This window comes from Lagenorhynchus albirostris, chromosome 9 (assembly GCF_949774975.1).
Source record: "Lagenorhynchus albirostris chromosome 9, mLagAlb1.1, whole genome shotgun sequence".
NCBI classification, from domain to species: Eukaryota; Metazoa; Chordata; class Mammalia; order Artiodactyla; family Delphinidae; genus Lagenorhynchus; species Lagenorhynchus albirostris.
The window spans coordinates 62,545,217-62,569,666 of record NC_083103.1 but is presented as its reverse complement, the minus strand read 5'-3'; the positions used below and the strand labels follow the sequence as shown (position 1 = coordinate 62,569,666).

The 24,450-nt window shown below is 40.0% G+C and overlaps 1 protein-coding gene across 1 annotated transcript in view; it reads right to left on the bottom strand.

Moving 5' to 3' along the window:
* The window catches only part of CCDC83 (coiled-coil domain containing 83), a 37,810-nt gene extending 22,559 nt beyond the window's left edge, over positions 1-15,251 (bottom strand). Inside the window, exons 1-4 of the mRNA XM_060157873.1 lie at positions 15,157-15,251; positions 12,619-12,703; positions 6,101-6,263; positions 2,751-2,918 (exon numbers count right to left, since the gene is read on the bottom strand). Coding sequence (XP_060013856.1) covers positions 2,751-2,918; positions 6,101-6,263; positions 12,619-12,703; positions 15,157-15,251 — 511 coding nt within the window. The remainder of the gene's footprint in view (positions 1-2,750; positions 2,919-6,100; positions 6,264-12,618; positions 12,704-15,156) is intronic.
* Between the last annotated feature and the right edge of the window lie 9,199 nt (positions 15,252-24,450).

The following is a 24,450-nucleotide window of genomic DNA, read 5'->3' as shown; positions in this document are numbered from 1 at the left end:
GGCAGTCTGCCTGGCGATATCTCACTTTACTTTGAAATGTGGTATCCATTATATAGACAACCAGCTTTAAACCGAGACTAAAAAAGTTTCATTTTAATATCATGTTTCACTTACAATAAAGCCCCTTTCGACTAAAGTACTTGTTCCTTGCAATTAAAGCAGTCTAGCTAACACAAACTCCATGATCATGGGTGTGGGAGAATTCTAGAAAAGTCATGGAAGAAGGAGAGAGGTGAGAGGAAAAGAAGAGATGGTGGTAGTAAGACTTCAGATAAATTTAATTTAGGAGTTCTACTCATATTCATTGTGCCCAGTTACTGGCCCCCAAGGTGCTTTAATCATCCCCAGGCAGAATTGCTGCTGTATGGTTAGGAGAAGTGCCTAAAACTAATGGCAAATAAGATAAGCCCATAACAGCCATTATCCCATGACACTTAAAACAGGCTATACGCCAAGGCTCAACCAGCAGCATATAAATGTTATTACCCCCACCACAAAGTTGGATACAATAGCATGAAATTTTCAGCTCAAAGAAATCATCCAAATTTCTAATCAGGATAACGGGTTAAGTTTATATGAGAAGATCACTCTTCCTACTTAAAAACCATAAAATAAAGGAATGCTGGAAAAATTATTTTAAAAATTTTAAGCATACTAGAACAGTAACAATTTTTAAAGTGTGGTATTGTTACACAAATACATAGATCCATGGAACAGAATAGAAAAGACAGAAAGAGATCCAAATAACACATGGGAAATGAAAGTATGATAAAGTTAGCATTTTGGATCATAGGGTAAAAATGGCTTATTTAATAGGTGATGTTGGGACAATTGGAAAGCCATCTGGCAAAAAATAAGGTTGGTTTCCTATCTCACACAAAAAAGTCAGAGATTAAATATAAAAATGAAGCCATAAAAATTCTAGAAGAAAAATATTAGAGAATGTGTTTGTAATATCAGAAATCATAAAATCAAAGTGATAAGTTAGGCACGATAAAACTATAAAATTTCCTCATACAAACACTGCATAAACAAAAGACTAATGACAAATGGGAAAAATATTTGCATCTTATATCACAGTTAAAGAACTAATTTCCTTGAAATGTAAAGAGCTCCACAGCACGATAGAAAAATGGGCAAAGATGTGAACAGAAAGGAAATTCATATGGTTCTTGAACTTATAAAAAGATATTCACTGTTGCTTATAGTAAGAGAAATGGAAATTAAAGCTACAATGAGATACCATTTTCTACCTATAAGACTGGCAAAGAACAAAGAGGTGGATCACAACCCCTGTTGTTGAAGAAGTGGGAAAACAGACATCTTCACCACCACCAGCCGGAGTACATTTGGTACAACCTCTACGCAGGGCCATGCCTATCAGTGTAAAAATGAATAGGCTGTTTGGGCCAGCCATTTCCCTTTAGAGATGCACATAACTGAAATTACATACATACGAGGGTATTCATCGTAGTAAAATGAGATTGTGTAAGGATAATCACTGCAGTATTATTTGTAATAGTAAAAGATGGGAAACAACCTAAATGCTTTTGAGTAGGGGACTTTAAAAAATTATGGTACAACAAAACAAAGTAGCCGTTGGGAGGATGAGGAAGTATTAATATGTACTCATCTATAAGGATGTCCATATTGTTACCTGAAAGAGCAAGTGAAAAATTGCATCTGTGGCATGCTGCTTGTGACATATATGTACATACTGAAACATGCATGGACTCTTTCTGAAAGGTTACATAAGGAACTGGTAATAGTGTTTTTATCTAGAGGAAGGATCTCAGTGGCTGGGGGATTGACAGGGGTAGGAGGGTGTCACTCTTACTTTCTTCTTTTGGGGAGGAGAAGCTTTTGAAAAATTGTAACTGATTTGGGGCCAAATTTACACTACCACTGTGGTACAGAGGCGCTGAGCTGAGAAACTTACATAAACATTGGTCTAGAAGCAGACTGACTGTACAGAGCCTCAGAGGGGATAGTGGGAACGACCCCGAATGAACGCTCCTTCCACAAAACAGGGTACCATTACCAGCTGGGCTCAGAACTGCCATCCACCCACAGTGTTCTTTCAGGCCAGATTTCTCCAGTTTGTTCTACCCTAGGACTTTCTTGTCTCTGAGTGTCTGGTGTTCTTTTAAGCCACTATGCCTCAGTGACAGACAGCTGGCCGGCCTCATGGTTCCCAGCTCTGATCCTGGTAAGATTCATTATGCCCGAGGCCGCCCTGCTCCATACCCTCTGCACTTCCTGTCTTATGTTTGTTCTCCAGTTTTTTTCCCCCCCGCCAACTGCAACTTAGCATTTACTTGGCCATTTTTCTATAACGATTCTGGTTGTCCAGCCTGGGTGGGTTGCCTCAGCTTGCCTCAGGTGAACTCCTTCTCTAATATAACCCCTTCCCAGGACCCTCCCACCTTGGTGGAATTGGCCCAGACCCAGGTGTGAGAGCAGGCAGACACCCACCCACTGAATGAAGCTTCTTTCTCAAAGTCGGTTGCAGTGTTTCTATACACACAGAGGCACACACTCCCATCCCTTTACTTCCCCTTCTCAGTTCCATAGGTGGTCCTGGGGTAGTTTCTTTACTTCCTCCCTTCACCTAATCCTTAGGCGCATAGTGCTTGTGCTGACAGCTGAGAGTAACGGATGATTCGGGGTACCCGTTTCTTTCTTCCACCAAATGTCTGCCCCTGGAAGATTTTTTTTATTGAATCTGAACCAGCTTTCTTGCAACTGACCTGACATTTTCTCAGCATTCTCTTTAACTCTGTTGATGTCATTCTGTAAGGAGGTAATGAGTTTAGCATGTTGTTCACTCCCTACATTCTTGTACTCCTCCCAATATTCTTTCTCACTGAGTTTCTCAAGAAACAGTTTCTCAGCATTATTTATTTGGATGCGCATATCTGTTGAAAGAAAATCGAGACTTTCTGTCATTTCTATTGTCCTTGCAACCATTATATGTTGCAATCTGTTTTTGTGAAGTTAAGGTCTGATGTGAAAATATCAACTCTTAAATACTATTTTATATCTATAATTTAGGGAAATCTAAACTATTCAAACTATTGTTTATCCCTCATGATTCAAAATCTAAGTAAAATTAGACTTCCAATTATAAAGTAGTTGTGTGGTTGGGGGCTGTGATTGAGAGCTGTAACATGCAATCAACCTATATGCCTAGGGACCCACAAGCTTAAATTATGCCTGTGATAGCTTGATAAGTGTCCTGTTTTGTACAATATATTATGTCGCATATACTTTTTATTAGTAAATTGTCATTTTTCTGGTCATTATGTGTCTGGGCAAAGTGATTTCAACTTAACATCCTTCCACAGTACTTGGCGACCATTTTTGTAGGTAAGTTGTTTGATTCCATCATTTAAATTTCAATTGTTTGAGCTTCCCTTGTGTGAAATGATAGCATATGATAGTCATAATAACCTGCCTTCCCCTAAGCCCACACAGTGAGACTTCAGAGTGAAAGGTAAGTTCCCCAGTTACGTGTGTACAAATATGGAGCCTCTCAATCATATAGACTTCCAGCTTGCCCTGGTGTACTTCCTACACATGATACTCTACTCAGTCTTTAGGCTGAGTATCATGCTGCTGAATATTCTGGAAAAGGCAGCATTACAAAAAGCCAGGTCCGATGAACTGAATGGCTATTTGACGCACTACCACGCACCATCTTGTTTGAGAGCCTCTGAGGGCAAGACCACGTCTTATTCATCTCTGTCCACCCAGCACTTGGCACAGAGTCTGGCATTTAGTTGGTGCTCAATCGATGTTTATGACTGAAGCATCCCATTCAGGCCAGAGAGGTGTTCTTCAGTCCAAAGGTCCAGGAGTTCTCCAGACATGTCTTTTTCCAAGACATGATAATATATTTTTAATATATCTATTTTAATATATACTTAATATATTAAGAATATAAGATAATATATTTTAAACTCCCTTAATAAATGGTACTTGTTATTATCATTAAACAATTAAGAACACTGCACCCCAGTGATCAGCTGTCCTCCGATGTGGGCAGACTGTTGCTGTCTCAGCCCTGCACCATGTTCAGTCTTTGTGGGGAGGGTTGATTGATGTCACTGAAGCTTTTGAAAGAGAGGGGGGTGTAGTGACTGTTGCTCTACTTTCTCAGAACCCCTTTCTCTCTTCCCTTCTAGTAACACATGTCTCCTGTCCCTTGTCATATAAGTAGACCGATTACAGCCGCCCCTTCTCCTGGCTTTAGGGATTGGTCCAGGGCTGAGCAGGTGCCCCAAGCTGGGCAAATGCTCGGAGTCCTCCCCTAGAAATATTTTCACTGGTGGAAAACATGTCTCTTTTGTCTCCACTTTGAGGTTATAAGGAGGTAAGTTCAGAGGTGTCTCTGGTCAGAATTCCAGCCTCACGGGGAGAACATTCTCAGAAAAAGGAGCCAACTTTCAGGGGGAAGGCAGAGAGAGAAGACGTGTAAGAGGAGCAGCGGGTGGAGGGAGAGGAGGTGGGAAAAAGAGGGAGGGTGATACAGGGGGAGAGAGGGGGGCACGACACGGAAATTAACAAAAAGACGCTGAGATCTGACAGCATGTGAGGCTCTGGGTCCAGGTCAGTAGCACTCTGCCTTTTCTGTCTGGTTACAAGAAAAAATTAACATCTTCTTTATGCTTGGACTAGTTTGGATTGGATTTTTATCCTTGCAGCTGAAAGAGTCCTAACTAAACATTGGAAGAAGGGAGTTTTGTCAGCACTTCTCAAACTTTACTGTGCGCAGGACTCCCCTAGGATCCCGTCCAAATGCAGATTCTGATTCAGCAGGTCCGGATGGGGGTCTGAGGTTCTGTACTATCACAAGCTGCCAGGTGAAGCTCCAGCTGCTGCTCCACGGACCAAACTGAGTTGAAAGTGACTGACTACCTGGTACAACATGTCACTGCCTCAGGGATCCTTTGTAGACACATCTGTTCTCTCTTTCCTTCTCTTCCTCAGCATCTGTGGGCTTCTTTCTTCCTTGGACCGCTGCACATGCCCAGCCCTCCTGTTCTTAGTCACCCAGCATGTCCCCAGTCTTGTATGACACACATACCCCAGCACTCAGCCCAAACCACAGACGGGCACACCTTAACTAACCGGGCCCATTCCCTTTGAAGGCAGTTTAGGGAGCACATCTAAGTATCTGCTTTGGTCTCACACCCATCTCAAGGGTGTGACTTCTTAAAGCATTCCTTCCGAACATAAGCAGAACTCTCCTAGACAGGAGCCCGACCAGGAAATACGTCTACCACCTCATGACATCACTGTTGTTCACACAGGGACTTGGCAGGAGGAGGCTTATGGGAAAGTTTTAGAGACACCCCCCCCCCCAAAAATGAAATTTGCTGATTGACCTTTGGCGTTGGTAACTATTTCTTTCAAAATAACAAATATCTACAAAGGGAATGCCTGCTCTGCGCCAAGCGCTTGGGTAAGCAGGCTCTCTAAAATGCTTGGGGAAACTCAAGAAAATCTAGTCCATTTTTTCGCCTCTCAGATTCTAATACTGCTTCCTGAGAGCACTCAAGTCTCTCCCTTGTTTTCCAGCTTCCTAGCTGAGATGGTATTTATAGAGGTTCTGGCAAAAGTTTTAGAAATCTGAACAGCAAGTTTATGATGAAGGGATAGGATTTTTTTTTTTTTTTGCGGTACGCGGGCCCCTCACTGCCGTGGCCTCTCCCGTTGTGGTGCACAGGCTCCGGACACGCAGGCTCAGTGGCCATGGCTCACAGGCCCAGCCGTGGCATGTGGGATCTTCCCGGACTGGGGCACGAACCCGTGTCCCCTGAATTGGTAGGTGGACTCTCAACCACTGCGCCACCAGGGAAGCCCTGTCTTTGTTTTTAATCACTGCCCTTACTCCTCCTCCTCGCTTGGCTTCAGTATCTCCACCCACTTTATTTCCCTCTCTCGTCCACTTACTTATATGTGTTTGTGGTTGTGGTGATGATGTCATTTGAAATGTGTTCACAGCCTTTTGAACATATTAGGAGACAAAAGCATTAATACATTCAAGAAATAACTCGATACAGCTTTATGATAATTTTCTAAGTTTCTAAATCACCTTTCAAGTTTTGTTCCTGGTCTCTTTCAAACTTCCATTTTTCCTTCATTGCTTCTTCAACTTCCTCTCTTGTTACAACTGCTAATCCCTTTGACTTCTCCTCACTCAGTTCCTTTAGTAGGTTCCTTATGTGCCAAATCTGTTCATCCTTTAAGCGTTTATTCTGTCATGAATATCAACAGTTGTTAATTACATCTGCTGAAGTACTTCCATTGATTTCCCTCAAATAGAGTTACACATTGAGGTTTGCAAAATGACAGATATTTAATGAAATAAGTTATTCAATAACATGTCTAAAGAACATATGGAATATGGAAGACTCAAAATTAAACCCATCAATACAGTAATCACTGAAGAGAAAGTTACATATTAAAACCTGCGTTATTAATCTGCCAGTCTATCACCCTATCATAGGATCGGTGAACATTAAAATTAGATTTCAGAGGTCAGTTTCTTCAACTCCCACAAACACCTTGCTTTTCTAGGAAACATCGTTCATTTAGTCAATATTTATGGGGCATCTACCATATGCCAGGTAGTCTTCTAGACGCTAGGAATATATCAGTGAACAAAATAGACAAAAGTACTGCTCTTGTGGAATTTACATTATTCTTTGTTTTTCTCACAAATGACCCTAATTCTCTTGTTCTGGGGTGATGGTTACTATTTCAATACTCCACACCTGAAGTATGGACTGTGTTCCTTTTGTGAATATCCCACCTATGTTTCCAAGTTTCTTACTTAATCAACTTAGAGTTTATTCTTGCCCTTCCTGGCTTATTATGTATATGTAGAGATATTTTACTGTGTGTGAACTTAATACCTTTTCCTTGTAATTTTCTTAGCCTCCCTTTAAGTTTTAATTCTCACTTTCCTGGTGTCTCTCCTTCAATTTCTTAAACCTAATAAAATGCACAAACTTAAAATATTCTAATACTTCTTTTAAAAATTATTTTTCCTATAATTTAACATTCTCTTTACTATAGCTTTTTCAACATTATATTTTATTTCTGATATTCACATCTTTTATCCTCTTAACCTACATGGATACTCTACTGTAAGAGTATTTTCTTTCCCAAAATTTATTCTCTGGGCCAGTGCTTTGCAGACTTCAATGTGTATACCCAACACTTGGGGACCTTTTTAAAATGCAGATTCTGGTTCAGTAAGTTTGGTATGAAGCCTGCAATTATGCACTTCTGATAAGCTCCAGGTGATGCCAAGCCTGCTGGCCCGCAACCCACAGTTTGGGTAGCAAACTTCTTTCAGGTAATCCAAATATCTGTGATTTATTGATAGTGCTACGGCCTACTAAAACTCAATTCTTTAACACTTAATCCAACAAACTTTAAAGTTGAGGGCTGAAAAATTTGATTTCTAGTTTAATAAACTCCCTGGACAGGATTATGTAACCTTAGTGCTCTTTAAGTTATTCCACAGGCTGCGTGACATTACTGCCATTTCAGTGCATTAGAATTTTAATTTAAAACTTTGATAAGCTGAAAGAAAGCAACAATTAACTTTATGATGATGCTCAGTATTGAGAAATACAGGCCAAAAAAAAAAAAAGACTGGGACTGGACAGGCTTTGAGTGATTTCAAAAAAATGGAAATAAAGATTTAAAAGATATGGGCTTCCCTGGTGGCGCAGTGGTTGAGAGTCCGCCTACCGATGCAGGGGACATGGGCTTGTGCCCCGGTCCGGGAGGATCCCACGTGCCGCGGGGCGGCTGGGCCCGTGAGCCATGGCCGCTGAGCCTGCGCGTCCAGAGCCTGTGCTCCGCAACGGGAGAGGCCACAACAGTGAGAGGCCCGCGTACCGCAAAAAAAAAAAAAAAAAAAAAAGGTTAAAAAGATATGATATTCAAAATTTGGTCGTTTAACTTCTCTGATCTTTTGTTTGTAATATTCTAAAGTATCATAATTCTGTCTCTGAAGAATTTTTAGTACCGAAGGGTTCATAATATATCTGAAAACTGAATCTCTTTCCTTCTGTGTAAAATCTTATTGGGCATGATGTAAGCAGGAATGGTGGAATAAGACTTCTGAAAATCCTCTCCTTCATAAAAGCAATGAGAAAAAGTTGGCAAAAATTGTCAAAATCAACTTTTCAGAACTCTTGAAATTAAAGGCTTTGCAGTAACTTCCAGGGAGTGTTTATTCAAGAAAAATGGTTGAATCTTGGTAAGGACAAGTGAGCTTTGTGGCATTTTAACGTGCTCTAAAAACCAAAAGCCCAAGGTTACGGTAAAAACCAGCAACTTAGCAGCCTGGGGTTGAGGGTCATGGAGAGAAGTGAGGGGAACAGAACTCTTCCAAAGCTCAATTCCCAAATAACAGTCATTATTTGACCTACCTGGTAATTCCCTGGAAAAATCCCACTGGGAAACCTTGTCTTTATTTGACCTGAGTCAGAGCTTACCCAATGTGTGACCAGCCTTTTCCCAGATTGATGTTGGTCAAAAACAATCAGAGGCAGATGTTTGTCAAAAATAATCAACAATTGTTGAACATTACAGCTCCCTGAGGCGGTAATAAAAGTTGAGGTAAACAACAAGCTGACCAAAAAACTTTAAAAGAAAGCTGCAAATGAGATGTAGAGCGCTTTGAAAGCTCTGACATATTCCTGGGAATCTAAAAGGCCACATGCATGTATAGGGCATATATATAAATTTAATAACATCTATATTAAACTTCCCAAATCCTGTATGAATTTCAAATAGAAAGGAAATGTGTCTGACAATGTTATAAAATTCGCTATGTCTGAAAAATTATTTTGAGCTACATACCAAAATAAAATTTATTTAAATATATCCACCAATATGCTAAAAAACATTTATCTTACGAAGTGAAGTACATTTATTATTTGAGGTAAGAATAATTATCACATTATAAAATAGAAGAAAGGAAATTTAGTAATTAAGCTACAAAGAAAGGATTAATTTTGTTTTGTTATAAGGCCATCTCATGGTCTTTTTTTTTTAACTTTTTAAGACTCACAAGAACAAGAATAGAAGTTGCCAAAATAGGACACACAGTTCCCATCTACTATTCACCCAGCTTTCCCCAATGATAACATCTTATCTAATGATAGTACAGTATCAAAACCAGGAAATTGACATTAGTACAATGTTATTAACTGAACTAGAGACTTTATTTGGATTTCACCAGTTTTTACATTTTTTTTAGTGTATAGTTGTGATATTGTAATCTATAAAAATATATTTATTTGGTCATTCAGATGACTAAAACATATTTCTTTGCTATATTTGGTTTTCACCCATAGTTCCTGGTCCACAGTGCCCAAAACCCTTGGAATTTCTGCCATCACAATTGGGTTTATGTTAATGAAAGTGACTTTTGAATCCCATAGGTGGGGAGAGAGGGAAGGGGCCTGGTTGCCAGGAGAACCAACCAAATTATTAGAGGGTTGGAACTTTCATTCCCTCCCCCTGATTTCCGGGGAAGGGAGAGGGACTTGAGGTTGAATTAGCCGCTATTGGCCAATGATTTAGTCAATCATGATTATGTAATGAAGCCTCCATTAAAACCGGAACAAGGAGCGTCTTTTGGTCCTTTTTGAGAGAGCTTCCATGTGACACTGTGTTAGGCCCCAAGCTTCATAAGGACAGAAGCTCCTTTGTTCAGGACTTTGCTCTATGTATCTCTTCATCTGGCTGTTGATTTTGATTCATATCCTTTAATATCCTTTTTATGATAAATCAGTAATCTAGTGAGTAAATGGGTTTTCCTGAGTTCTGAGAGCCATTCTAGCAAATTAATTGAACCTGAGGAAGGGGTTGTGCAAGCCTCTGATTTATAGCCAGTCGGTCAGAAGCACAAATAACAACCTGGGCTTGCAGCTGGCGTCTGAAGTGGAGGGTGGTCTTGTGGGACTGAGCCCTTTACCTGTGGAATCTGATTCTGTCTCCCGGTAGGTAGTGTCAGAGTTGAGCTGAACTCTCAGACACCCTGTTTGTGTCTGAGATTCTCTTGCTGGTGAGAGGAAGCCTCCACACATACAAGTTGGAACTGGGTCGGGAACCCTTTCAATAGGATTATGAATTCTGTCACATATGAGAAGTATCACCATGAAGATGGCATTTGAAGCCATGATGTTAAATAAGATGATCCAGAGAGAGTTTAGAGTGAAAGAGAAGGATGGAGATCAGAACCTCGATACATACCCTAATTAAAGGGTGGTTCTAGGAAAAAAACAATGAAAACCAAGAAGAAATGATCAGAGAAGTAGAAGGAAATTTAAGAGTGATATCCTGGAACCCAAAGGAAAAAGAGTTTCAAGATGACAGGAATGACTGCTGAAGGAGTAAGGGGTAAAGAAAGGACTACAAAGAGTCCATTGAACCTGGCTAACTGGTCATTAACAACTTTTGCTAGAGCGGCTGGAGGGGAATAGCAGAAGTGAAAGTATGTGTCGGGAAGTAAGGATGTGGACATACTGAACTATGAAATATCTAATGATGTAGTGGAGCAATGAATGCAAACAGAGAAAGAAAGATAATAAACATCTAAACAGAACTAAACACATAGGAAGAGATGATGGGTAGGAAGGGAGAGGGGCATTTCCGATTTCCACATAACTGAAGAGAAAAATATATCGTGCTAATGAGTCATGTTTAACTTAGCAATTTAAATATCTGTGACCTCAAATTTTTTTCCTCCCACTGGTGTTTGTGTGAATCAACTCAATATATATTTATTGAACATCTACTCATGCTGGGCCTTTCTGGAGAAACAAAGATAAGATTTGATTGCTGCTGCCTAAAGGGCTTTCAAGTGAATAATGGAGAAATATTTTTACACGACATCCCAGCTCAGATGGGGGGAATGAACAGGGGCTAGCCAAGAGAAGAGCATTTCAGAAAGAGGAAACAGCCTTTTTGTTGTAAAGGTACCATAGTAAGAAAAAGATTGGGTTTTCTAATATTTAAAAGAAGCAGGGGTAAGCAAAGGGTGGGGCGGCTGGAGACAAGATTGGAGAGGTGAGCAGAGGTCAACTTTTGCAGGGCCTTGAAGACTTTAGGAAGGACTATGGATTTTACTTTCTGTGCAGTAGGAAGCCACTGCAGGGTTTTAAGCACTGAAAAGTTTACCGTATTCCAAGGGTAATTCTGGTTGCACTGTGGAAAATGTACTGGTTAGAGGAAGGATGGGTAAGAGAAGATGGTGGCTTAAACTGTGGCAATAGCAGCATAAATGGAAAGAAATAGATACATACGGTTGAGCTAGAGTCTGCATTACCGTGCTCCTCACTGCTGGGTCCACTAATGACTCCAAGACCTATCGCATTCTTGAGCTAATCCTCATGGAAACAAGAACTTTGTTTCTGGCTCCAGTTGATGGGTTATGGGAAAGTGATTCCTCAGTCCTGATCTGTTGTCCTTTCCACAACCAAATGGAAATCCCAAAGCTGGCCTGGGAGTTCCCATGCTGACCACTAGGGGATGTGCATTGGCCCCTGGATGGCAGCTCACTCTCATGTGCTCTGGAATCACATCATGCGGAACCTGCCTCCAAGTGCCTAAGCCAGACTTCCCCTTTCCACTCTCATCCACAGACTTCAGTTTCATCGATCCTATTGCAAGTATTTGATTCTTCAGAATCATGACAGTGTCAGGGTCACAGTTATATCACCACCAGGGCTTGTCTTGCCCAATACATATTTGCCGAACAAATTCACCCTATAAGGAAGACAGGAATCCTCATTTTACAAGGGGGAAATTGAGGCTTACACCAGTTTGGCCAAAATGACATCAGCAGAAAGTTGTACAGTCAGGATGCAAATTTAGGTCTCTGACCCAAATTCTGTTAAAATTTGTAGTCTTTTTAGACAAAAGCCAAATAAAACAGGTGTGGAAATTTCAGGGTACATATAAAATAAATGTTTTAAGAGCAGACACCCTCAGTATTTCCTCACTCATGAGACCCCTTAAGGGCTAAGTTGTATGCGTCATCATTTACTGCTTCCTAACTTTATTTCTGTTGGTCCTGAGAGTCATACACGGCACCCCTTTGATAGTCATTTTATTCTAATTTCATAAAAATAAATCACTTAAACAATAAATTAGTCATTTTAACAACTGAGATTGTACTTTTCAGATAATCTTTACATATGCACACACTCTGAAAATCTAAAGGAAAACAGATACAGAAATTTAAAATAGAGAACCAATGTTTTATAGTGTGGTTAAATAAGAATTTAAAAGATAAATGTGGTTGCAGAGCTTTAAAATTTTCAACATAAGATTCAGTGTCCGCATGATCTAAATAACACAATTCAAGCTGACTTCCTTTGACATTATAATTAATGTAATAAGAACAGCAGTATCCTCTTGTCTCCCATGTACAAAAATGTATTTAAATATAGTGTAAATTTATCAACTCCAAGAGCTAAAGAAGATAATTTCCTAGAGTTCATTTCATCATAACTCACAATTTTTTAAAGCATTTGTGTAAATGTTTAATGACTAGATATTGGCTTTAAATTTTATACTTACTCTTTCTTGATACTTTTGGTTCTTTTCTCTCATTTTCTTTATTTGAGCCATGTATCGTTCTACTGCATTTTCCTTTATTTGACAGCTGATAACAAAGACAAGATGTATTTTACAATTGTTTGCCTTAGGAAAAACTAATGAGATAAAATTTAAAAATTAATCTAAATTAATTTGAATTGAAATAAAGTATTAAACCTATTATAAAGACCCATTTAGGGATAAGAATCTTAAGTGATTTTGTGTTTCTGAGTATATTTTACTCACTAAAATATGTATTAGAGAGATAACTTCAAGTTTTTAAAACTTGTCGTTGTGGATGTGGTTTCATATACATTCCTGCATCACTGACAACCTGAATTTTCTGAACTGTATCAAACTCAAAGACACCACCAGACGTTTTCAAAATAATATCTGCCAGCAGCTGCCAGCCGCAACCTTATGGTCTCAAGGTCTCCCCTTATAACTGTGTGATGATTTTGGACCCCAACCAATCCTTGCTTAACAAGCACCCTTACTTCTTGCCAGCTCCAATCCTAATTCTTGACAAACAACGTGTAACTGTGGTTTTTTGCCTATATAAGCCCCCCCATTTCATAGTCAGTGGAACACAATTCAAGTGCTTCTTGAATCTGTGTCTCCTGGGCTATAGTCCTCAGTTTGGCTTGTATAAAACTCTTTTCTATTTTTATTACAGGTTGTTTGTTCAGTATTTGCCTCAACATAGTAATGTGTTTCCTTCTTCCATGCAATTTCATTGAAAATTCTGAGAAAGAAAACAAAGTTGGATTCCAAAAAAGAATCTACAATTTTATCTTTTTAAACCCACAACTATATCCATACCTATTTCTATCTCTATATACATACTCATTATAGAAAACTGGGTTTGGGGGAATAAGTATAAAGGAAAAAATAAAAACCACCATTACCTAGAGATGATCACTTTATAGATTTAGCATTATGTAATAAGATATTTTGAGAGAGGGAGAGAAAGACCACATTCACATAACTTTTAATACAGTATATTGTTATAATTGTTCTATTGTATTATTACTTATTATTGTTAATCTCTTACTGTGCCTAATTAATAAATTAAACTTTATCATAGGTATACATGTATAGGAAAAAACATAGTATATAAAGGGTTCGGTACTATCTGTGATTTCAGGCATCCACTGGGAGTCTAGGAGCGTAATCCCTGAGGATACAGGGTGGGGGAGAGACTAAGAGATGATCACTTTATAGGTTCAACACTGGCAGTCTCAGCTTTTCACAAACAACCATATAGGTTCATGACTTTATTTTCTTGAGATAGATTTTGTTTTAAGTTAACTGTTTGGAATTGACTACCTACTGTGTGCCCTCGGCTCTTTGTCAGGAGCTGCGATTGTATAAGAGAAATATAAGATGCTGCCAGGGGACCCTTGGATAATCCTTCCTCAGATGGTGGAGGGAGGTGTCCTGGCTATTTGTCATGTGACAAAAGTCCTGTCACCTCGGAACACATGGAATGAGTAAAGCGTCACCGAAAGAGCACAGTGAGGCCTAGGCTGTTCAGTCCATGAGATTATTTATTTAGTTTTAACAAAGGAAAGAGAACAAAAGCATGGGAATGTTCAACTTGCGTCTCTCACTAGATCATGAGAACTTTTAAACGTGTGCCTCTTTGTAAACCTCTGTTAAAGAGGAGAAATACTGCCCTCTGGTTGACCCAGAAGAGAGAGAAGGAGCTGTAAGTGGACGTCATCACTGTGAGCCGTGGAAGCAGATTAGAGACCAGATTGTAATCACAGAGCTGGACTTTTTGTCCACCTCTGCTAAGACAAGATGAGCGAAGTTTTCAGTTATGCTGAGAAATGAGTGCAGGTACAATCTGGTCATCACTTAATTGTTATCTAGAAAATAAAGGGAACTTCGTTAAAAGTCCCTTCCCATGGATGTTTCTCTCTCAGTGTTCTGATCCTTTCGCTCACTATCTTCTAAAAAGAATATATGAATAGATTTGGAGTCTTGCAGGGAGATGGATTTTTCCTGAATGTTGTTAAAAACAATTCTCTTAAACAAAGGCCTAGTCACCAGCAGTGTGGACTCCTGACTTTCAACCTTGTTGCCCTCCAATAAATGGCTTCCCATTTCCAAAGCCCAAGTGTTCCACAGGGGTCTGCTTATCTGACCCTTGCCTAAACCCCTAGAGTCTGCTCTGCCCTCTCTCCCTCAATCTGCCATTTCTCACTTCCTAGACTGTGATAAGCTCTTCCTCACCCCAGCCTTTTTTCCATAAGCCTTCTGTCCATCACTCTATGTCTCCTTAACACCTGTTCCTCTTTCAGAGGTTAGCTCAGCATCGCTTCCTCAAACTTTTCCTGATCTATTTCAAGTCCTTCAGTTACAACTAAGCCCGTGAGCCACAACTACTGAGCCCGCAAGCCACAACTACTGAAGTGCTTTTGAGCACTTCATTTTCCATTGGAGTCATATGAGTCTTAGCAGCAATGATTGCCACTTATGTATGGGAACTTGGAGATTTCATAAACAGCTTACTGATAGTCGAGAAGTGCTTCACTGATAGGCAATTTGACCTCTTTTGGCGGTCCATCTTGAATATCCTTTTTATTTGTTTTTGACGTGTTTTCCATTGTGTTGCTTAGCTAGAAAGAAAAATACCTGTTTTAAAAAGAGACATAGGAAGAATAAATAAATTCTCTGTCCCTCTACTTGTATTTACGCAATAAAGCACTGCTGGGACTTAATTTAAAACTGGCTCTTCCATCCAGATTGCTTCCATGTCCCAAGAGCTAACATCCACCACAATGCTGGGACCTCATGAATCAACTGGATTCTTGAGTCTGGTGAGTTCCATGCTTAGCCCAGGTGCAGCATTCCCCCACCCAAAACTGTCTGAGACTCACTCTCTTACATTATCCATCAACAACTGTTGCCCCTGTCAAGCTTCTTTAAGAGCAAGGGCTAAACTTTTTCAATCATTTAATGTCTCCACAGTGTTTGGCAGAGTGCACCACATGTAACAGCAGCTCGACATACGTCTTTTAGTTTTTAAAAAGTAAGCCAAAACAAAAGCACAACTTTCTATGAGCACCAAGAGACTAGGCTCCAAAAGAATTAGAACTGGGATCCAAAAGAATTAGGTTTGGCCAGGATTGTTATAAAGAACAAATAAAAGGACACATTAAAGTGTTTTTTAAATGGTTAAGAGGTTTACAAATGCAAAATAAAAAGAAGAATGATAATAATAATGTGTTATCATTAACAGTAACTGTTCATCAGCTATTAATTGCTTTTGTAACTAATAATAAAAACTATCAAAACTAATATTTTTTAAACGAGAAAATCAGGCCCAAGGTTCTTAGATTTTTATGGGAAGCAGAAATACCTTGTGGATTTGGTATGGATACTAATGCACATCTTTTAAGATCATAGTCTTCCTTGACAGATTTTTATCTTTTGATTTTTATTAATCTCAAGAAAATAAGTGCCTAACCTTCAATCAGTGTGTTAGTAGTTGGGTGTGGTAGAAAGAACATAACCTTTGTAAATATTTGTTAAAATGGCTGGAAACTCCATGAGAGTGGGGATGATGTAATTCTTGTGCATTACTGTATTTCCCCACCTAGCACAGTAGATGCAGTCCTTGTCAAATGAATGAATGGACAGGTGGATGAATCAGGCAGACATATTTCAATCCTAGATCCACCATCTTTTACCTGTGTGACCTTGAGTAGGTTACTGAATCTTTTTGAGCTTCAGTTCTATCATTTCCTAAAGTGAGAACAAAAATCTTATTCTAGGGTTTCCCTGGTGGCGCAGTGGTTGAGAGTCTGCCTGCCAATGCAGAGGACACGGGTTCATGCCCCGGTCCGGGAAGATCCCACATGCCGCGGAGCAGCTGGGCCCGTGAGCCATGGCCGCTGAGCCTGCGCGTCCGGAGCCTGTGCTCCGCAACGGGAGAGGCCACAACAGTGAGAGGCCCGCGTACCACAAAAAAACAAAAACAACAAAAAATTTTATTCTAAACGCTGTAAATAAGTTAATATTTAAAGCACCTAGCATAGTGTCTGACATATAGAAAGCGCTTAATAAGCATTCTGCCCCTTTAGTTATGGCTCCAGATTATGCTTCTTTAAATTTCAGGTAACTAAAGCAGAGGATGTCTGCCTGCTGCGAAGTATGATGAGAGGTGTAAAGACTAATCCAAGTGGTTTGCTGCTGTCAGCCTTCATCGCTGATTTGGATCACTGAAAAGGCAATCTACATAGGTCATTCAGATCCAAAGTGGAGAAACTCTGAAATGAAAACATACTTTTCCCCCGCAGACATGCTGCTTACATAACCAGACCTCCAGCAAGGCTCAGTCTTTGTGGCTGAGACTTTTCTTTTCTAGCCAAGCGTGTTCATCTCTGCATCCTAATAGATTCTAGTATTCATGCATGCAAATATACTACAATACTTTTTAACTGAAAATCACAAAGGTGACACATCAAAAAGATTTCATATATTAAGACACGGTAATATATTAAGGGATATCTTCTCAGATATGAAAGTATTGAGAATAATTCTATAAGCTACACACCAAAATGTTTCATTATACCATCACAGGTCACAGAAACTTATCAGCTAGGAAAAAAATTTGCTTTCTTTTGTTTCAGATGTAGAATTGAATTTTTATATTATTTTCTATTTTAGAATTTGAATGTTTAAATTGACTGTTGCACAAAAACATAGCATGTTGTCAAATATTTCATTTTATAATAACAGTATTTAACAAAAACTTTTACTATAAAATATTTTATTTAAAAGGTAAAACAATATTAATTTCTAATTTTTTTTCTGAGTCATATAGAAGAGATCAAGAGTTATGGTTCCCACCTATGGTACCCATCTGGTGCTGGAGGAAAAATGACCTCATCTTGCCCAATTACTTCAGTTACCTGGCTCTAATGTTTTCAACTCTCTGACCAATGTACAATTAGTTACCTGACTGCAGCTCACGGCAAAGGATTTTAATAAAATATGAGTGAAAATGTAGATCCATTAAGCACAAATGATTTGTGCATAAACTATATTAAGATTCACTGTTTCACACACTTTACAGAAAATTAGTAAGCCAACTGGATTGCCTGCTTAATAGCTGCCTTTTTGCAATGAGCTAATGACATTGCCTCAAAATGTACTTTTGCATTAATGTACTACAAACAACGGGGATTTTAATAAACATTTACAAGGATTTACAGTTCCTGACCACCTAGAGGATTTCTATCTCAGCATGTCTTTTTTTTTTTTGATGTGGACCATTTTTTTAAAGTCTTTATTGAATTTGTTACAATATTGCTTCTGTTTTATGTTTTGGTTTTCTGGCCCTGAGGCATGTGGGATCTTAGCTCCCCAACCAGGGATTGAACCCTCACCCTCTGCACTGGAAGGTGAAGTCTTAACCACTGGATTTTCAGGGAAGTCCCAGATTTCTATCTCAGTAAAAGGTGAGAATTCTAGAAAAATTGTCACAAAGTAACATAATTATCTTCCAGGAAGATTTCACTTAAAATAATTCCTGACAGACACCTAATCGGCTTTGTCAGTAATTTCAAACATCTATTTAGTGCCTGTTCTCTGTGTGGCAATTTTCCTGGCCCTTGGTTATAAAATGTAGAAGAGGTGAGAACTCTACTCAGACTGATAGGAAGAACGTAGCATACTCCAGCAGAACCTAAAAAAAAAAAAAAAGAGCAACTTTAAAAGGCTTGAGAAAACCATACAAGTAATGAATGCTAGAGAGATCTTCACCCAGGGCATGACCTTTTGTGCGTGTCTGTTTTTCCTCTCCCAACTCTGTTTGGGCATCAATAACACACACTATATATAGTGAGGGCAGGTGAGGAGGGTGGGTTTGAAGGACTCAGGTATCCAGCCTTTTCAGAGACTATTTCATAATCATTTTCTGTCAGAAAATGTTTCAAAAAATATTCCCCAAATGCTTCTCAGTGAAAAGCAAGAAGTCTATTTAGTAAAAAGGGACATATAGTAGCCATCTTCTTCAAATGAGCTGTTATCCCATAATGGTTTACTTGACTTTGCAAAATTACCCAAAAAACAAGGAGTGCGTCCCTTCCTGCACAGTCTCAGGATCCTGGCTCAATACCTAGAAAGCTCCTAATGACTTTTCTCATGACTTTGTGGAGCCGTGAATATCCAGAAGCCTCCTAACGACTCCTTTCAAATCTTGTGGAGGCTGGGAGGGGTGGCAATTCTGCCCTAATACCTTCCCAGACGTTTGAAATGGATCCTGTTTTTTAGCTAATGTTTTATATAAATGTAGACTAAAATGGAAGATGTTTACTTAATAGCATTAGTAATGACAAAAGTTCTGAATAAGATTCCATCAGGGGTTGACAGCACAATTTAGTTAAAAGGTCTCTATATGGGTGCCGGAAGTCTTAAAGTTTATTCATGGCTTTACCATTAACAAGCTATAACATTATGTAAATCTAACAACAACAATAATAATGAAGTACTTCCAAGAGCCTTTGTTAAAGAGCAAACTTAAAAGGCACACCTCTAACTATCAAGGCACTCATCTTCAGCAAAACATAACTCCTTAAATACTGAATAGTAACTACTTCAGCAACTCATATCTTTGGGAATTCAAACACAGATGTTGGCACATAGGTCAGCATCTCCCATGGGCACAAACTAGATGTTCAATAAATGTCTGATGTGAATGACTGACTGGCAAATAATGCATGCTCACTTTCTTCCCTAGTGGCCCTATTTATTTGCTCATAACGTTGTATATACCCTGAATTTGGAAAGTAAAATAACTTTTAAACTCAAATTCTCAATTTGGCTAGAACACATTTTCAATACAATTGAAAACATTTTAGAAATGCTCTCCAGCACGTGTTAAAAAAAAAACAAAAACAAAAACCAAAAAACCTGAATGCATTTAAAGCCTCTTAGTAGTGATATCACCTAACAGTTAGTTTTACAAAATTTCAGACCCATCTCTTTTTGTATAGATTATGTATATATAGCCCCAAACAGCTTTAAAATGTAAGATAGAGCCAGTTTTGAGATATGATAAATAACTATACATTCAAATCAAGGTATTTAAAAATATCTAGATGGATGACATTTTCAACTTTCACTTGCACGACTGACAATGTGCATTACATTAGCATGTATTTTCTTTACCAATACAAATCCTTTGGTTAGTGGCACATTTTTGAACTACAGATCTCAAATTATATTGGATTCTTAGCTTAAAAATTGGTGTCTTTTGATCCAGAATTGCTAATAACAAATAGTTGGAAACGCAGTATATTATACTAACTTTTCTAGCAACCGGAACTACATTTTTTTCAACTCCTACTGACCTTCAATTTTAGAAGTGTCAAAAAACAAAAGAAACATAACTCTGAAGAGAATATTGTAAGGATAATGGAAATACATGCAGTACCTTTACACTCTGATGGTGGAGGAGAACAAAAAGCCTTCTCTCCTTCAAAGAGCAGCGGTGAATAAAGACGACCAACTGGGGCTGGGTCTTGGGGCTGGTGGAAAGGAAATCCATGAGCAATTATTACACACACTGATAAACACCCAGTCTTATTATTTTCCTTCTCTGCCTTCACAGAAACCTTTTCTTCCCTCTCAGATGGGACATCTCCTCCCACCTCCCAACGGTTTCCTCAAGTCTCTCCGCCCAGCAGAGCATTATGGGGTAAGAAGGGGAATGAGGAAACAAATAGGCCACTATACAAATCTAACAAGTTAATAAAAGAAAGAAACCAAGTGTCCTGTTTAGAAGGATGCTGCCAGCAGCCAGGGCAAAAAGCCGAAACCAGCCTATGGATTGGGTGGGTGAGGGTGAAACGCCATCAAGCCCACACGGAGCACTTATAAGGTACCTGCAGTGGGAGGGGTTCTGTGCTGGTACGGAGAAGGGTTCCAGGGTTTGCGGGGTGCTCATTCTAAAGGCATTCACCAGACTGGGAATTCAGTGAGAAGAGACTAAGAAGATGAGTCTAGACCTAGCTCCTCCACCAGGGAGTTTTATAACCTCGGACAGGTCTCTAACCCCCTCTGACCCTCAGTTTCTCTTCCATCTTTCCTACTTCCTGTCGGAGTTATTAATGAGGCTCTAATGCTTTGGAAAATTGTCAAGTGATAAAGCCCCATACAAATGGAAGGCATTAGTTTACTGAACACCTACTGTGTGCTAGAGACTGTGAGGGCAAACCTGAATCAAATTCAGATCTGAAAATCCAGAAAGGCAAATAAGCAATGTATCCAGGGGTTCTATTGCAAGGCGGAAAAAGAGATGGGTTAATATTCCGATCAGATCAAAAGTTCTTCCTCCCCCTGTGTCTCCTGGGTGAAAAGGAGGGGTCGGCCTATGAGAATCCTTCTCAGCGGCTCCTAACCGCCCAGAATTTCGCCCGGCGCGGGACCCCAGAAGATTGGGACCCCAGGACCATTTTGCGGCAGAGTAAGCAGCAGGGCCGTTGGGGTGGGGCGGAGATGCTCGTAAAGTCTTAAGTGTCAGACTGGAAGGACTCGGGGCCGAGCGAGGAGGCTAGGCAGCCTTCTGACCTCCCCTCGACGGCTTCCAGGTGCGGATACAGTAACGGGTCCGGAAGTAGTACTCGCGTCAGGCCGGCGGACCAGGCCCACTCACTCCACAGCCGTCGCCGCGGCGCCCTCCGTTTCCAAGGCGACCGGCGAGCTAGGGCCTCCCCCGCCCACCACTAAACAGCCGCGAGCTGCGGGCCAGGCGCGCCACCTGGTGGCAGCAAGGGGAACAATCAGGCCGAGGTCTCGCGCTGCCTCCCTGAGGGTACCGCGCCCTCCCACCTTCTTCCCGCGGGGTTGTCACCGCCGCAAGCCACGCAGCTTACTCCACAAGACGCGCTCGCCCACCTTGCCTCCCTCTAGTGGCAAACCGGGAAGTGGTGAGAAGTGTAGAGACTTGACGTCCGGGCTCTGTGTTGTGACCGTAAGCCGCTCACTTGTTTCTTCCCTTGTAAAATGAGACGTCAGGACTGGTCTGTGGTTTTCAAGCAGCGCGTAGCATCCTACGATGTTGGGATATGTGTGCGTGACGGGGATTCAGCGCGCCCCCGCCACCCCTACCAGCCCCTTCCACCTGGGCAGCTTTTCTCCTGTCTACTTTTGTTTTGTGTAAGAGTTCTTTTAAGTCCAAACAGAAGTGCAAACCCCTGGATTAAATGCTTATAAGGTAACTTACAGCTTTAAAAGTCCTTGATCCGGCTTGTTTTCTTTCTCGTTTTACTTTTTTGCTTCTAAACCTTAAGAAAACCAGTATAGATTTTGTCTTTCCCTCTCTTTCCACTTTTGGCAGCTCTCTCCTAATTCAGGGGGAAAAAATATCACACACCTACAACCGCAGACGTTCCTCTTTTCCTCATCTGCGTTCGTTCTCATTCTCTGCCTCAAGACAATTTCTTACATCCTGAGAGCACTTAGTTAGAGTCAATTATTCATCCTTTTGTCCCCAGAAGACAAAAATGAGGCGCTCTCTTGGGCCTCCACTCTCTGCATAAGTCTCCTGTTTGGCATTCTTGAATTTGATTTAAAAAATACATTTTCATATGTTTTATGATTAACACTGTTACATTAATACATATTAAGAACTTAAGGAAGGGAACTGAAGCAGTGAATAAAAATATTAATTACCTTTGGTTAAGGTAGTTTTTCTCATCAGTAAAAAGTCATCCAAAACCTAGCCAGTTTGAGATCATTTATGTCTCCTATCTCATTCGAACCGCCCTTTTTTCTATTAGTGTTATATATTTCTTTAGGGCCAATTATAATAACAACAGGTGGGGATATGGGGTAAAATTACTGAATAGAGTTCGATGCAAGAGGGACAAAAAAAGCTACCACACAAATTTTTTAAAGCATGGGGATTTTTTTGTTGCTGTTCAATGGAAAAACAATTTTGTGATTCTTCAGTACTTTGAATTCATTCCTAAATCACTTTCTATAAATCTTAGGCCAGTTTCTTTTGCTAGAGCCTGGGCCCATGGTCAAAAATGTACTTTTACCCTATCATTTATCTCCTGTGCAGTTTTTCTTATGATGTTTGCCAGTTTGTGGTCAAACAGTGAAGCCAGATAAAAACCATTTACAGAGTTTCCTCATTTGACCTTGATTTTCTGTTAGCCTTGCCATGTTGAATGAGGCAGAAATAGAGGCAGGAGAGTTTCTGTGGTAGAAAAAGCCAAATATGTTGTCTGATTTTGGCAAAAACACAAAGAACTTGTTTGGTATGTTCTGTTGCTAAGCATTTTATACTTTAAAATCTATTTTCATTACCTCTGCAAATAGACCGTAAGACAATCAACTAAATGTATTAATATTAAATCTCACAATAATTTTTAGGAACACAAGCTAGTGATTAACCCATTGGCTTTGTAAACCAGTTCAAACTTCTAGTAAATCAGAGCTTTTACTGACAACAAAGTTACTTTTTTTTTTTTTTTGCGGTAGGCGGGCCTTTCACTGTTGTGGCCTCTCCCGCTGCGGAGCCCAGGCTCCGGACGCGGAGGCTCAGCGGCCATGCCTCACGGGCCCAGCCGCTCCGCGGCATGTGGGATCTTCCCGGACCGGGGCACAAACCTGCGTCTCCTGCATCGGCAGGAGGACTCTCAACCACTGCGCCACCAGGGAAGCCCCAAAGATATTTTTGAGAAATATAAAAGCCCTGCTATAACTTCTTATCCAAAAACGTTGTTCCTGACAAATTTGAAACAGTTAAATTGGTGTTTTGCCCAAAAAAAAAAGTCATAAAGTAAAATATTCTCTTGAGGGGAAAAGTTTACATCACCTTTAAGCAGGCATGGTGACAAACTCATAGAGGAGATTATGTTTTGACCCATCATCAACAGCATGATGAGTCTCAAAAGAACTTAGCTAAGTGAAAAAGCCGAGTGTGAGAAATTATATACTACATCACATGAACTTCTAGAAAATCCTGAAAGCAGATCACTGGTTGCCTAGTGCTGATGGAGGGAATGAGGGGATTGACTACAAGGGGGCAGGAGGGAACTTTTTAGGATGAAGGAAATGTTCTATAACTTGATTGCAGTGGTGGTTACAGGGTATATGTATTTGTTAAAACTCATCAAATTATCTTTAAATGGGTGTGTTGTATATAAATTATATGTTTAAAAGTTAATTTAAAAAATAGCTAAAGTTATTTGACAACTCCTCTCATCAAGAGATGGGGTCTCTGTTTCCTCTTCTTGAATCTGGTGGTCTTTATGACTGCTTCAACCAAGAGAATATGGCAGAAATGACTGTATGTTACTTCCAAGGCTAGGTCATAAAAACTCATGCAGCTTCTTCCAGGTTCTTTTGGGATACTTGCTCTGAGGGAGGCCAGCTGCCACGTAAAAAGTCTACTTTGAGACGACCATGCTAGAGAGAGCACGTGTAGGCTCTGTGGTTAACCAACTGAGTCCTGCCTTCCAGCCCACAAAGTGCCAGGCCTGTGAGTGAAACCACCTTGGATCCTCCCAACCAGCCCATGCATCCGCTGAGTATTGCTGAGTTGATCTCATTGATCCCACAAGGAGCAAGAGATCACCAATTACTAACCTACAGAATCTGAGATTCAGTTGTTTTAAGCCACTGAGCTTTGATAGTGCATTAGTTGTCCATCTCTATATGACAAATTACCCCAACGTTTAGTGATTGAAGACAACAATAATCACTTATTATCTCACGGTTTCTATGCATCAGGAATTTAGGAGCAAGTTGACTGGGCAGTCCTAACTTGGAGTATCTCATGAGGGC